Below are 16,874 nucleotides of genomic sequence, written 5' to 3'. Positions count from 1 at the left end.
AGTGCAGTAGCTGGCATGCCAAACTCAGCAGACGGTGCTTATTTTGGTCTGTGTGTTGTTAGTGGATCACTTCTGTGTGGAGTTCAAATGGCACTCTGATTTCAAGAGTGACTCTAATCCCCTCTCTTCTAGAGGAATAGTAAATAAGCCCAATGAGACTGGTTAAATGATATTGGATATTGTTTTGGTTTGTTTCATTTTTTTCTTTTTTAAATTCCTTATCAGGTGAAAATGTAACCTGTGTCTTTCCCCAAACCCAAATCAACATTGATAATCCTTCCTCGATATTTGAAGTAAGGAATAACATTTATTGTGAGCTTACCATTTGCCAATACTGTGGTATTTCACGTAACCTTTCCAACTGCCCAGGGCTAGTATACTGGTTTCATAGACAAATGGAGTGAGGCCTGGAAATGCTGTGTATCGTATAGGTCATGAAGACAGTAAGTGGCAGAGCCAGGGTTAGAAACCTCAGAGACCAGGCCCACATTCTAATCTTCTAGCTCTTCGGGCTTAAGGAGAACTTGTCATTGTAATGGGTTGCATTATAGAAAGAGAAGTTTGTGTCTCTTTGCTCTATTCTCAGAGCCTAAAACAGAGCCTGCTGCATTGATACATACCCATCCTTTAAAATGATGAATTGGCCTGGTGACCAGCTAGCTACCGGTGACAAAGTAAAGTGAAAAACAAAAACATTTCACACTTGACAAAAGTCCTAAGTGGTTAGCGACAAACAGCAATATTGTAGAATAATTTTTTAAAAAATCAATTAAAATCCTGTTAAAGTAATGATTTCTTCTAGAGTCTAAAAAATCCCGAGCAAATTATTTCAAAACAATATTCAGATGAGACCAAATTAGAGAGCAAAAGGCTTAGGGGTCAACATAGAAAGTAGTTTTATAAGAAGAGACAGTCTATAATGTTTATTTTGTTACCTGAAAGGGGAGAACAGCTCTTTCTCCCTTAAAAACACCCACATATATTTGATAAAAGCCATCATCTCATTAATTTTTCAAATACCACACACATATAGTTTCCTATTTCAGGACAAATTAATGATAAGTATAAGGTAGAACAACTATCCACAATGCCGTGCTCCGCTGTGTGGATAAACTTTTCAAAAAGTAACTTTCTCAAAAGACAATTTTCTTGGGATAATGGGAAATCAGCAATCATGGTTCATAAAATGTGCTACAGTAAAAAATTAACTGTAGTGTGATTTGCCAGGTGGTAGGTTTATTTAAACAGTTGCATACATTCCTATCATGGCTCTACAATCACCCACAGAGAAACTGGCTCTAATCCTTAACTTCAGCGTACAACTGTACCCTGCAGTTATGCTTTGAGTCATGTGATTAAAAACACATGACCTAGATTTATTTATTTTTGTTTTGTTCTTTTGTTTTTTTCCAGGAACAGTAAAGTCAACAGCAAACTGTGGGAAAACGATAAAAATGAACTAAAACTTCCTTTAAACGCTTACTTTTTAGACTGGAATACCTCATCATTTAACTTTTTTTCTTTCCCTCATTTTAAATGTATCATGTGCTGTGTCTGAGGAGAACAGAAAAAGGGCACTGAGTCCCCTGGAGCCAGAGTTACAGGTCGCTGTAGACTACATGTAGTCTGAACACTGGACTGGTGCTTTGTAAAAGCAGCCAGTGCTTTTTACCGTTTAGCTGAGTCATTTCCCTAGCCCCTCTTCATTTAATTCTAATAATAATTCTCTAATTTCACAATGCCTTTTGAAAAAAAAATTTTTAAGCCATATTCTTGTTTTTTTTTTTTTTTCTTCCCAAGACAGGGTTTCTCTGTGTAGCTTTGGAGCCTATCCTGGCACTCGCTTTGGAGACCAGGCTGGCCTAGAACTCACAGAAATCCGCCTGCCTCTGCCTCCTTCCTGAGTGCTGGGATTAAAGGCGTGCGCAACCAACGCCTGGCTTAAGCCATATTCTTAAGAAAGGCAACAATGTCTACTGTAAATTTTTTGCTTTGCTTTGTTTTCCTGAACTGGTCAACAGAATTTGAGGTTCTTAGTTCAGTAATTAAAAGGAATTTGGCGATTTTGCTCTTTGGTGAGTACTTTTAATAGACTCTTGCATAAAAAACATATCATGATGGGCCATGGATGTCAGTATTGCATCTGATCTAGAACATTTTTCTGCACCAATGGAATTGACAGTATCCACATGCCACTGTCATTTTCCTGAAACTCAGTCTTAGAAATACTTGCTGTCTCCTAGGAATACAACCAGAAATAAATATTTTGCTTTTCCAAGGAAGGATCTTTTAATCTGGGATATTCTAATTGAACCTCAGTATCAAGAGGAAAGCAGTGGCTGTCGGAGAAGCACTCTAAGGCCTTTCCTGCCATATCTCCTTGCTCTGGCCAACAGAACCATTGAGACCTCAACCACACTCTCATGCTTTCTTGTCTTACGCTGCATTTGAGGAATAAGATAGAAAGTAAAATGTAAACACCTTCTTGTTCTTTTGTCTTTTAGATTTAAGTATGTCCTCATTTAATTCTAATAGAAAGTTAAATCTAAAAATCTTTAAAGATTGGGTCAAATATCATTAACAATACTCTTGTTCTGTGATGATTTCTTAAATCAGAAGCTACTGTTGGAATATTAGAAAAACCAAAAGGTATCAGTGAAGCAGTAGTCGAGCTCACGGAGCATCACTGGAAGGCCACGTGTGCAGTGCTTCCTCCAGGGAACAACCTGTGACTACTCAGCACATCACAAAACCTACAGTAAACATCAAGTTCAATTATGTCAAAGAGAATGTTCAATCTGTGGTTTGTTTGTTTGTTTAGGAATGGGTGCCATTTTGTTTTTCGTATTAATTTCCCACCTCTTAGCCAGAAAGTTTTTCATTAGCAGTCTTTCAACTGGATAAACAATTCAGCCTCTACTCAGAGACAGAGAGAGGATGACCAAGAGACCCAAGCCTGCCATGGGCTAGCAGGCTACTATCTTAGATACTGGCAATCTGTCAAGCTTGACGGGAAATGCCTATGGAAGACATCTCATTCTAACAACTAAAAGATGTAAATTAAAGACGTAAGAATCTATGTAGGTTTCAATAAATCTGTATTCTATATTGTAAAATTCATTCTATAGGAGGCTTAACAACTCATACTTTTGGGAAAATTCACAATACTATTTTACATTTTAACATAATAAAATAATAGATAAGTGTTTCAAACAGAGCTCAACCCACATTTCCTGTCAACCCCTCATCCTCTAGCCTTCCTTTGCAGCAATGTATAATTCTCAACAGCTTAGGTGCTGCTGCTAATGATGCGAGCTGATATTTATCCTCACTTGGTTTACATAATGCACACAACATTTGCATAATTCCTATATGCACATGGCAGTATATCATGATGGCCACTGTACCAAGGTGACATCTAAGGGTCAAACAGATGTTTCCAATAACAAATAGCCAAAGAGTATGAGGTCTAACATTTGACCCCATATCCACTTTGTTAACCTGGAAGGCTTTTTCGGGAGAGGTCTCAAACTATCAATGAATTCTGGGATCATCCAAGTTTATGCCCCAAAGATTCTAAGACCTGGGATTATTCTTCACTATCTCATGTAATTATGAAATACCAGGGGACAAATACTTGGAAAGCAAAGCTTTACCAAATTATGACATCCAAAAATCAGCAAGTAGACAAAGCCAGCAAGAGTTCCTTTGCTCTGATAAAGCTAACCAGCTAAATTCAACTGCAAATGCCATTCCAACGGCACAGCACTTAATCTGAAGATACATACCTGCCCATTACTGAAATGAAGCTAATGAGATTTTATACTTTGCCTGGTTGTCATAAAACCTAAGCAACACTACCCAGCATATTCATTATTTTAGGTCATCTGTGCAGTATTTGGGAGGGCTGCCATGCAAACCAGTTCTAAGAGCCTAATGGACAAATCTATATCATTCACCTGCCTGATGGAGCAATATCAATGATCAGTTAACACCACCATCATTCCCTTTGACAACAGCATACATCCAATTTTCCAGCTTCCATTAGTCCATTTCTTAGTCTGAAAACAGGCTAAATTCTGTGTCAGATGATTAAGTTCTTAAACTTTTGTGTCAAAAATCTATCCTAATTCATTGGCATTGATTTTAATTCTCTGTTGGGACAGTAGTCTTATGTTGTTGTCTGACAATGCTTGAAAGCCAGAATGTCATTGTGAGCACTGCTTCCACTTGGCCACTCCTAAAGTAATATATATTCATTCACAACCCTCTTCTGCATAATAACTCTCAAATGCCTGCAGAACGACGAATAGTTCTACAAACTGATTCTTCACGTAGTGTGAGCCTCCATATTACAATACTTGCCCTTCTACCTCTCTGGCATTATTGTTTTTGAAAATGCATTTAGGGTCAAGTGTAAATAAGTGGTTTTTTTTTTTTTTTAATCTATCCAACACCAAGTGGCAGTATCTGTCTTTAATTACACAGTACTGAATTTCAACAAGTAGTTCAAGGTATGGCTGCCAAATTTCTACAATTTCAAGCAAATCCCAAGATAGAACAGACAATTCACAGCCCTCCAATTTATTTTACTGAATTACAGAAACACACACTGTGATTCTAGCTTTACGTTCACCTTGATGAGAGTATAAAAATCATGCAGATGTCAGGGTATGGATCACCCACACCAGGAAACACCACAGGGTCTTTTCCTCTCAGCCTTGCACTCCCTATTTCAAGTCATAAGGTCTATTTGGGCAAGGTAGAAACTATAGTAAGTACCAGAAATACTATTAAAGAGTATTATGAGATGTTATGAAATACTATATTTCATAACATCACAGTCTATATTTGATCTCATTACTCCATGTACCCCACATTTACTATGTAAGGTAGCACAGCATGTAGTAGGTGAGATCCAACATGAGATGGATGAATGTAGAGAGTAAGTAAGTTTGGGAACCAGGCACAGAAGCCCATATGCCTGAAATTCCAACACTCATGATGCTGAGATAGGGGTTGGATGGTGGTTGTTTAAGGTCAGTCTGAAGTATATAATGAGAAGCAGGAAGGAAGACGAGAGGAAGAAAGGTATGTACTGTAATGAATGTATTTGTCTATTTATAATCTAAACTTGTAGGAAGTTCCTAACCCAGGCTTCAAACGTACTTAATCTAAGCAGCAGCAGTGGACACCATGCTTCAGGGACCTTTTGATAGGTTCTGCTTAATTCTATCACACCAAATCTCATCACCATGACCTGCATTGAACTAGCTTGACTCAAAAGTTATTTCTGGCCCCTTTTCCAATAGTTTGTCTAGAACCACTTTCTCTTTTCTCTATTCTGTCTGAAGAATAAAGCCCACTCCACGGCCTCCTCTTTTCCCATCTCCTTCTGTTTAGTCTTTCCCATCATTCAGCCTCAGTACTACAGCACACTAAATGACTATTCAGCTCATCATGACCTAGAAAATACTGGTGTAATTTCTCTTTGCTATAAACACAGTCCACTAGGAAGTAAGCCTATGGTGCTTACTATGGGAAGAGCCGACCAACTTTTGCTAAAGGACAGTTAACCCTGAATCTGCTATTGTACTCTAAAGGGAAAACAAGTCGATTGCTCACCTTCATGAACATCTTAGAAGTGATAGCAGCCTCACAGGAAGTGTGTGTCCTACTAGTAGTCATCCAGAGTGAGCGGCTGTTTGCCACAAGGAAGGCAGAGTCCTGACTGTACAGCTGGGAAACCTGGGCAAGTTACTCAGTGTTTCTGAGTTTCAACAACAATAACAGCAACTGACTGGGTAAGAACGTGAAGAAGCACCTTTTCCTCTGTGCCCGCCCTCCCCAATAGTATCATGTTAAATCATTTTGGGTCCCACTGACTTATGATGAGCCCCAGTGAATGGCATGGATTGAGCAACATGAACATAAAAATTCAAAATGTTTCAAAACTGAAAACTTTCTGTGTGCTAGTAAGATTTCACAAGTGGAAAATTGTGTACTTCATCTTGTATGATGGGATCCTATTAAAGATGAAGAGGGCCCCTAGCTGAGGGCTACCGAGCCAGTTTTCCTTAAGGTTGTGACTACAGCTAGATATGCCATGTTCCAGGGGATGCTCCACAACATGAGTGTACGGGCAACACAAACTAGATTCACTGGGTTACTAAAACAAAACAAAAGACACAAACTTGGGAAAGGGGTATGGAAGGAGAAGGGTAATTATGGAAGGGGATAAACATGAGCAAAATGTATTGCATGTATGCATGAAATTCTCAAAGAAACAATAGAAATACCTTTTTGTAAAGTGAAGGTAGACCTTCAGAGTATATATACACGAAAAACAAGTTCTGTGTTTAAGCATAGGTCACCCCAAGGTAGCTTACTACATCTGTGCAAACAACCATTCTAAATCTAAAAAAAAAGCAAACAAACAAAAAGGCAAAACAAACAAACAAACAAACTGAACTTAACACACATGTGGTTCCCAGCATTCTAGACATGGAGATGCCTGAGATGCTGCGTGGGTGCTGGTGATGATACTCATCCAACACTGTATCCTGCCAATAGCCATGAAATGCAAAGAACTTTCCCATGCATGGTACCCAACAACATTTTCATCCAAAGCCATGTTTGGGGATAATACACGAAATCACAAGTTCTATTTTGGATTGGACTTCTTGATAAAACTGATTCCAAACAGTCCTTCAATACATGCTGAAACAGTGAAGACAATATGATTTTATCTATTTCAAAAGCCTGAAAAAAGTAGTTGTCCTGATATTTAATTTTCATATAAATAACATATTTAGTTAAATTAATGTGGCTTGAGGAAGGGGGCAGAAGCACCCACACCTGGTCTGAAAACCTGCAGGATAAAGCAGCCTAGAACTGAGTCTCCTACAAGGGGCCTGGAAGAACCAACCATAAACTACACTGGCTATTTATTTCTAACCTGCTCAAAACAATTTTACTCATCTACTCAATAAATATTCAGTGAGCACATAGTTAAGTATAAAGCATGGGTGTCTGAGAGAGTGCATGAGAACATTACAGGTCATGGAGTGATGGTATTGTGCCATGTTCCCTGAGCTGTCTTTTTGAACTTTGATTGAGGCAAACTAAATTACAAAGCATGTGATTACTGGCTTTGATCATTCAACCTATACTCCAAGCCTTTACTAGGCCAGGCCAGCAAAACCTCACAGTATCCTCCCAAACTATATAGCAAGATCTACAGACACTCTGAAGGTTCCCACTGACTAAGACCCATTAAGACTGGGTACTGATATGTCCGTTGCTAGCTCTGCCAGACAGAGACCCGGCTGCACTGATGAAGGTATTTTAAAAATCTGTGGAGATAACTGAGTATTATCCACTTCCATTACCCTTCTCCTTCAATTCATGAAAGGAAAGGAAAAGAAAAGAAATGACAATCCCTCTGCAGGTCCTCATACTTAGCATTTGTGTTGGGCCTCAAGGCCCAAGTCTTCAGAGAAAGATGACCAATTCTTGGATTCATGGGGATAATTCTGAATTGTGACATGGGTTAATAAATCTCACTACCCATTACTTCCAATTGGAAGAGAGTGGGAGAATGCAAGTTTTAATCAGTAATATGTATGGAAATATAAAAAAATAGAGCTTACTTACTTTACAGATCACAGTTTTGCTACTGACTCTTCACGATTCAAGAGAATTCAGAGAGAGGAACAGCCATCTCAAAGGAGCTTCAACATGCTCAGCCAGCCTCCTCCTCACCTGCCTACCCTTCTGCCACAGGTTAAGAGGTGTAACCCCAGGATGCTGTGAGTCCTCAGATTGAGAACTCCACAAGAGAATGGAATCCTTTTCTGCCTTTATATCTTAGGATGCAATCAAGGCCTGGAAAATGTCATACTGGAATTATGTAGGGCACACAGATTGCATTAACCTATAAGTAGATAAATGACTGTTTCTAGAAAAGAGCCTATGTCTTCAGTCAAATGCTGAATCATCTCATGCAGCATCCTCATCTTGGAAGACCAACATACATCTGAATATTGAAACCTAACATTTCTTGAAACCAATCCCACTCTGACAATGACATCAATCTTCAAAACTGATCCAGTATCTAACATCTGACTTCATGGAAGCTACATGTGTAATATTTCTTCTCAGAGAGTGCCATCTGAGGCAGCCCAGTACGTCAGACATAAGATCTGCATCTGAGAATTTTAACCTAGAGAATCTTTTTAATCCATTCAATTCCCCTCAAAATCCCACGGTTTTATGACCTTTAAAGGACAAAGGTACCAGATATTCTTCATAAAACACTTTGGATCTACAAAATAATAGGCCAGTACAGCCTCCCTGGATCAACTATCAATGAAAACCTCCGTACCAGATGCCCATGGGCATTTTGTGCTGTTTGTATGTCACTGTGTCTATGTTATGACATAGCTCACCGTTACGAGTCTGAACGAATGGTGAATGTCAATGATTTCTCTCTAGAGCCCCAAATTCTGATTGAGAATAATCAGGGTAAAATTCCTATCTCAGTCTCGGTGGCCAAATTGGATTTGGGTTCCCTTCATTGAATGCAGAGTACAGTGGAAACCTACTTTATATGCCAGGTTCAGATATGAGCATTTCTTCCTGGGCAATGCCAGGAGCTAATATTATTTGCAAATATTTTAATGACCATATGTATCTTTCTAACTGAAACTAATGTACTGAAATGTAATCTCTTCTAGAGGCACAGCTGGCTCATGGTCTGAACATAAAACTGGGATTGCAGAGCATTTTCTAACACAAGCCCTGCAATTTCCTTTAAAAAATTTAATGCTCATGTATTTTAATTCTTCAGTCAGCAAAGTGAGGAAATAAGCACTGGCTGGACTTCCTATATGGAGTGCATCTGAAATTTATGAAGAAGATAGCAAGAAGCAAAACAATCACTAATTTGAAAATTGGATGTTTTTAAAATATTTAAAATTCAGATAGTTTAGCCCATTTTCCAATTTCATTTAAAGGAAACTGAGCTGCTTTGTTGCTGTGAATTCTTGTCAATAACCCCTCACTTGCCCCATAAATAATTCCAGTGAAAGGAAAGACGGTATTTTTCTCAAATACAAATGCTTGCTGAGCCTCTACAAATTGTACAGAATCTCTAAACTGGAATTTCCCCTCAAATTTCATAAGACATTATCCTTATCTTTACACATCCAAGTGGCATGTCATTTCTCCCAATCAGCATGATAAACAGAGACAGATTTTTTCGTTGTCCAGGCTTTCAAAGGCAAAGGAAATGCAGAGCGCTGAGAAAGTAGGTGGCCCATATTGGTGTCTCCTTCACACCTATGATCATTATAAGCACTCACAAAGAGATCACTGGTCTTTAAAGACAAACTCTCCATCGTCTCTTTTGCAGAGCCCTGCAGCTATCACTGCAGAGCACAGTGGTCCATTCTAATCTCTGAATAGAGGAGAGGACGAGATCATTAAATTATAATTTCTATGCACAACTGCTACAAGTATTTCCTACCAACAGGATTAGTATGAAAGCAAGATCCCAGAATAAAGCTGCTCAGCAGAGAGGAAGGCAGTTTAGTGTCTTGTAAATTTGATTTCACTGAAAGCCCTGACACATCATAATAGTGGAATCCTATTTACTGTAGCAAGCAGGATGGATAATGCTATTTAATACCTGGTGTACTGTGTGCCATCAGCTCACAGCTTTGTACTCCATGTTCTCATCTTACCTTAAGGTTAATGCTTCTTGACAGCCGACATGGTAAATAGAGCCCAAATTAAGTGCTGATCCCATGATTTGCAAATCTTTCCTCTAAAGTTAGACATAGAACAACTGGCTCCAGTTAAAGGGATCATTTTAACAGAATACACTTTAAAAGCTTACCCCCAGGGGTGGGGGGTGGGGTGGGGGGTGGGGAGTAAGTTTTATATCCCTAAAGCCAGATTAAAAAAAGCAATTCAAGGTTATTCAAACCACATTTTCAGTTCAAAATTCCAGAGGTTAACAGAAAAGCCAATGTACTTGGAGGATTTGTTGAATAATGAATTGATGAGAAGACCCCCATATCTACTAAACTATATTGATTTTCTCCCCCCCTGAGAGAATGAAAAATAGCAAGCAAAGGGGTAGGGTGACATCAACTCATATTGTTTGCGACTTTTCAAAATATCTGTAATAATAACCCTCCTTTTTAGAAACGGGCCAGAGTGCACAACGGCTCACTATTTACATCTAACTTAGCCGCGTTGGCTGTAGTAACAAAAGACATGATGTGAATAGGCCGTATTAATTTTTCTACCTAATAATATCTAAATGCATTTATTTGAAACGTCTCTTGAAGAAAAGCTTTTATTTAAGAGTGTAACTCGATGTATAAAATACACACCTGCCAGCTTTGCTGGGATCTGTCGCTTGCAATGGCATTACAATCAGATGGTGGCTTGGCATACCTTCGATGTCTGAACTTCATCTGTTTCTGCAGCTTTCTTTAACTACAGAAACCATGGGAATCTGCCCTATTTCCACATGAATTAGGAAGCCAATATAAAATTCCCATGTGGCAAAGGAACAAAGTATCTCTCCAGGGTGGCGGGTACAAACCAGCCTAACCTATGCAGGCCTGGCTGGTAGAGCTTTGCTTTTAACTATTGTGCTAAGTCTGCCACCTCACATCCATGGCCACAGTGAGTTACCCACTGACCTGAAAGCACTGACAACTGCTTCTGAAGTGGTTTAGTGTGAACAACAGCAAAGGTGGGGCTTTTGTTTGTTTTCAGTCCAGTAAGGCAATTTAATATCTCCTCTTTCTAAAAAGAGATTATTTATATTTCAGTGACTCTATCCCCATGGTATCCTGGCTTCACTTGGGGGGATATTTTACAATGGCAGAATTCATCTGGCAGTAAAATTGCATAATAGTTTCTCCCCATACATAGTACACCAGGTGCACAATAACCTATTTTGTTTCTCTGATTATCAGTTAGCATGGTTTCTACCCTTCTTCCAAGCTTTCCACAAACAAACATAGGTAAAAATACCAACAGACAAAAGGTGAAGCAACCCCCTCACCAATTAATCACACAGATGAACCTAACACTTTCTGACGCTGCTTAAGATATGCCACCCACCGGAAGTGGGGAGCTTTTAAAAGTAGCTCATTTGATGGAAGCATGACCTTAGAATTTAATTAGTAACTCTCTCCCCAGGTGACAAGCCAGTAATATACTTTATTTACTTCTTAACAGTAATTTATTTTTCACTATTCCCTTTCAACGTCCTCTTCTGCCCAGCTGGTGCAATTAATTCCCTTTCTATGTGAATTCTAGGTGGTTTATTGTAAGGTGTATGCATATTGCTACAGAAAGCCAGAAGTCTATAAAATGCAAGTAATATGTGCCACACGACCAGGTTGCTCTAAGCACTGAGCCTATACTTCCTTACACTCCTAAAGCCACCAGGGCTTTTACTCCTGCCATGCATGCTGTGCCAAACCCCATCATCCTTACAAAAGTCAAGAACAAAGTGGTTGGTTCAGTACAAAGAATTAATTCAACTTCATTTTAAAGCTTCAAAAACTATACGTGCATGCCACTGGAACGCTCAAAGTGATCAAGTTTTCAAGATGTCCTGGGAAGGATTCTGAATAGTGTGGCTTTGACTTTCATGTCCTCCAACTGATGACAATCTAACTTTTCTCCCTTAGAACTGATGAGCCACTGGCAAAAACAAAACAAAACAAAACAAAATCCATTTTCCTTAAGAATGTGCCAAGAACTCACTTCAAACAAACTATCCAGCAAAACAATTTAGCAAGAAAAAGTCTATTTTCTCTGCAGAAGGGAGAAAGAGCTGACTATCCCACAAGAGTAAAGCTGACTGCATGGACACCTCAAGGAATCAAACTGCTCCAAAGACTCCAGGTTCCTTACTAGAAGCAAGAGAAAGCACCAAAAGCAGATGGGAAAGTAACACTGGGGATTTCATCAAACTGTAGTTTCTAGATACAGAAAACATTCTTTTTGTGGTCAAAGTTTCTCAGGAAGTGACAAATTCTGAGGAGGAAATGACATATTTTTTAGTGTTTAATACATTCAGGTTATGAGGAGCCAATAATGATAAGATGTGCACTAGAAGCAGACTTAACAACTTAAGCAGAAACCTATGCATTTTAAAGTCCTGGTTCCCATGGCTGCTGAGGAAGCTGACACAAAACTGCATCGATTGACAATTTTCTGGCTTTCTATTCTCAGGGCATGTTGCTTTGAGTTTCAGGATACTGACAGAGTGTGCAGCATCATGCAGTTATTTGCAGGGATAAAATGAGACAAACTATAAAATGTGTTTACTGCAACATATATTCTCAGTCACAATTATTATTTAATGTATAATCATCACAGAGGTGTGAAGTATTATAGATCTGTCAATCAATTATACCTCAAGAAAAAGAGGTATACTATGAAAAAGAAAATTGCTGGAGGGACTTGGGCCAGTCCGTTGAAACATGCCAGCATCTTCTCTAGTGGTTGCTCTAGGCTTCCTCTGGGCAAACTGTCAACCAGGACTTAATATTCTTCAGGGCTCTTCAGTAAGAGTCCTACTCCTCAAGCTCCCTTCAGGCCACAAATGTGAACATGACGTTTCTAACACTCTAAGAGGTAAGAGTTTACTGTCCGATTCATCCCAACACTAGCTGAGAAGTCTGTGACCTCTGACTGACTGGGAAATGAGGACGTGGGAAAGCTTCAATACCTGTGATTTTGGAATACTGGTTCCAGGAAGAATAAAATTGCTCTCTGGGAAAGTTACACTTGTTAAATCTCACACATTAGTGAAAAGAGAAGGCTATCTCAGACTCCTGGTGGACACACTAATATAAACACCTGAGAGAAGACTTGACATGTGGCAATTACCTAACTGATAGTTTACTGAAATAAAATCAAGAAACAAACCAGGCTGTATTACAGAAATGACTAGTTCACAAGTGCAAAAGAAATTTGGATCAGAACGGATAGTTGAAGGAATAAGTGATCATGCAAAGGTGGAGCATACACACTAATGGTGCCTAGTCTACCACAGGGAACATCCTTGGGATGATGTCCTAAGACCTGCCAAGGTTTAAGTGGTCTTTAAGAACCCAGGGCCTTACAGACCACCGGGCACACACTAACACTGGTTGCATTCCCAGCCCCTCAAAGGACTTGCTCATGTCATGCTCTCCATTAGTAATTGAGTACTGACTTGAAGGTGTTATCATTTCATGTGGCTGAACAAAAGACATGTTCAAATCCACTCTCAAACTGTAACAACCTGAGTTGTAATATAAACAGATAATTCCCACACTCGTGTTATCACTTTTTTCTTCCATTAAGCAACATTTAATTCAGCACTTTTAATACTTTTTAATACCATGTATGTTCAGAATCCTAATAGAAACCCTTGCACAGTGTACCTTCACCACCATTAACAATATGAAAGAAAATGCCTTTACAGGTTTTACAGAATGCCTAGTTACATACTGAATATCCTTCATGTAATCATAGATGAAACCCACCTGGACAAAATGACAGGTCCTCTAGGAATATCAACAATAAAGAAAAACAGGGCTTCACAGAACTGTGTAGAAGATACATTCTGGCCATTTTCTAAAGAGTTGTCATATCATCTTTTACTTTGACAGGGGTATTACTTGGGATTGAACCAGGGTGTTATGCATGCTACATTCCTTTACTTAGGTCATTTTAGCAAGCCAGTGATCCTCCTAACAGCTGGAGAAAGTGACAGTAAGTCTTGCATTACAGTCTGTGCAGGAAAGATGTCAGAACTGGTTCTCTAACTAGCACTTCTGAAGACTGCGACCTGTACATTAAGTCAGGCTTACTTGCTGGTTTGAGACATTCCTAAGAATGGTCTTTATTTTTAAAACAATGATTGCTTTTTTGTGAAAATTATATGAATGCAATCCCTTTCTTTTATACATTACAAAGGGAGAGATAAGCGGGTTCAATGGAACCCACACTGACCTAAAATGTTTACTGTGGGGATTTTATCATTGATTTCTTCTCCAATTATTCAACATCTCTACTTGAATGTTTTAAGAAGCATCACAAATAATCCCAAACCAAACCCCTTATATATGCTACCATCCATATCCTAACTGATATCTGCATATCTGGTATCTTCATGATCTTCCCCTATAGACAAATCTATCATCTTAGTTACAGGTCTAGACTTAGATTATGTCTAAGCCTTTCTTTTATTCACTTTCCAAACCATGATCAAATCTGGTCTCAACCTTGGACGTGCACAACTAGAAATTTTCCATCATCACTGCTATCACCCTAGTAATGCCACGGGCAGCCAATTGCTCCCTTCCCTCCCCCATGACTCCAATCCAATAGGGTCCTCATATAGCCCATTGTAATCTCAAACTTGGTGTGCAGTAGAGGACTTCAAAGTCCTCATCCTCCTGGATTCGTCTTCCAAGCACTGGAATAACTGGTGTGCCACCATGCCTGGCTTGCCATTCCAATTCTAAATTAATCTTTTGCCAAGTCTCCCTTGGTTCAACTTTTGCCCAAGATAGACACCTATTTGCCAAAGCCACCAGGCTTCTTCTATCCTTGCTATACGTGCCTAGTACACCCTTATCTCAGGAGCAACCCTGACTTGCCATTTGTGCCTACTACTCCCTATCTCAGGAGCGGCCCTGACTTGCTTGCTATCTCGTCCTACATGTCTTCCTTCTTCGAGCAAACCCAGGCTTACACTTGGCTGGGGGACTCCCTATTCCCGGCTGAGTTACTTACTGTTTTCCACATCATCTACGTTGTCATGTGCTATGTATAATTGACTTTAAGGGCCATGAGAGTAGATGTTTAGCTTATGCATCAAAGGCACAAACACCAGTGCCTGACTGGTGTAAATGATCCTCATATTCAAGATATGCTGACCAGTGACAGAGAAGGGAACAAGTAGACATGTTTGAAATATAAATAGTTGCACTGAGCAGAATTCAATGCATTTCTTTTTTTTCCCTACATCTGGTCAAATGTCATATTCAAAATAAATCAAAATTTGGATCTTAAACACAGAAGAAAGGTCACTTTGCAATTCCATGGATTCTATATAAAGGTAATCGAAACAACAAATCAAGTTCACTAAACAGGGGTTCTGACAGATGTTAAAACATCAGTCTTAAGCCCACTGTCTTTCATTCCTCCAGCCCTGATCCCTCGGCTGTGTCTTGGTCCATTTTTACATACAGGCTGACTAGGCATATGTCTCCTCACTTTCTAGATCTCTCCTCTAAGCCCTACTTATTTTTAGCTACTATTACCACGCCTGAAGGAGACACTGAATCGTACGCTGTAACTGCAGCAAAATGGGGTTTTCGCTGACAGCATACCCTTCAGAACAGGACCACCACAAGCCAGGTATGCTGGCACACATGTGTAATCCTAGCATTCAAAGGTGTAGACAGGAGGATTAGAAATTCAACGTCATCCTTAGATGTCTAGTGAATTCAAGGTAGACAATGTCTCAAAGACACAAAGGATATAGATGAACGAACAACACTTAAAATCCCAAATAAGACAAATAACAATACCATATCCAGGAGCACACACAAAGGCAACATAAACAATGTTTGGGGAATTTAAAAGAAATATTGCTGTTTAGCCTGGAGCAATGCAGATTACAATACATTATATAAGGTAAATTATGTGAGGGAGTTCTTGGGTATAGAAAACACAACAAACAATAATACAGCCACACAAACATACACAAAAATTACATTCTTGGAGTCAATGACCTAGCTGCTTGGCCTCCTCACTTCTTAACTAGGACAAGCAACTTTAGTGCTAATTTGTTGGTTTTTAAACAAATATAGGGGGAGCTACAGATGCAGCGAGAGAAGAAAAGCAATGACAAGAAACAGCCATACCCTCTCCTCCAGTCTGGCCAGCTGCTCTTTGTAGAACGCATCCTGCTTCCGTATCACTCGGTCTTTCTCTTCCAGCTGCCGAGCCTAAAAAAGACATGAGGAGTATACTATATTGAGAAAAAGCAAAAGCAGCAACCATGAAACAAAACTCAGGCAGAAACTGCATTATAAACATATACAGAGCTGATGTTTATTGAAGTCCACTAGGTCTTTGCTATAGAAAAATATTAATACGAGGGTGATTGCTACATTTATATATGAAGAATGAAACTGCATTGTGTTTTTTATTACTCTAACAGCTGCGTCCTACTTTGTCCAATTGTATTTGGAAATGTCAGAATACAGTGTACAGCAGACTGTCTTATTTAACTTCTCTTTCAGAGAGTAATTTTAAGGAATAATAATCTGAACAATGAAACTTTGATCTAATTCTTGGAATTGGATACATGCTTGCTAGTCCCGAACAAACAACCAAAAAACCTGCACAAATAGCACATGAACCTGACATTTCAGAATCCTTAAGTGTTCAGTGCAACCTGTATGTAGATGTATGTATTCAATCCATTTCTCCACCTGTGTGGAGATGTATGTGTTCATTCCATTTCCTACACATGAAAAAGTAGTAGCTTAAAGGATGGACAAGCTATAATCAAGATTTTTAAGATAAGTTTAATTAAGTTGAGATATTTATTTACAATATTAATTTTACAAGATCTCATTTTATGAACCTTTAAAAAGCAATAATATGCAATTCCATATAAAACTAATGAAGAGATCTATTTGTGGATATCAAGGTTAGTTAGGATGCACTACATATTTTTAAATTGTTTGCTATCCGTAATTATGTTAAAATGATCTTTGTTCCTGAAACAAAAAGACCTCTCTTTATAATATTACCTCATACTAACAAAGTTA

The 16,874-nt window shown here is 38.9% G+C and overlaps 1 protein-coding gene across 1 annotated transcript in view; it reads right to left on the bottom strand.

The window, feature by feature from the left end:
• Positions 1 to 16,874, bottom strand: part of Chchd3 (coiled-coil-helix-coiled-coil-helix domain containing 3) — a 263,514-nt gene that overhangs the window by 80,941 nt on the left and 165,699 nt on the right. Inside the window, exon 5 of the mRNA XM_027391410.2 lies at positions 15,960 to 16,043. Coding sequence (XP_027247211.1) covers positions 15,960 to 16,043 — 84 coding nt within the window. The remainder of the gene's footprint in view (positions 1 to 15,959; positions 16,044 to 16,874) is intronic.

The sequence above is a fragment of the Cricetulus griseus genome (genome assembly GCF_003668045.3).
Source record: "Cricetulus griseus strain 17A/GY chromosome 1 unlocalized genomic scaffold, alternate assembly CriGri-PICRH-1.0 chr1_0, whole genome shotgun sequence".
NCBI lineage: Eukaryota > Metazoa > Chordata > Mammalia > Rodentia > Cricetidae > Cricetulus > Cricetulus griseus.
Note: the sequence above shows the minus strand (reverse complement) of the source record. Positions and strands in the feature narration are given on the sequence as shown.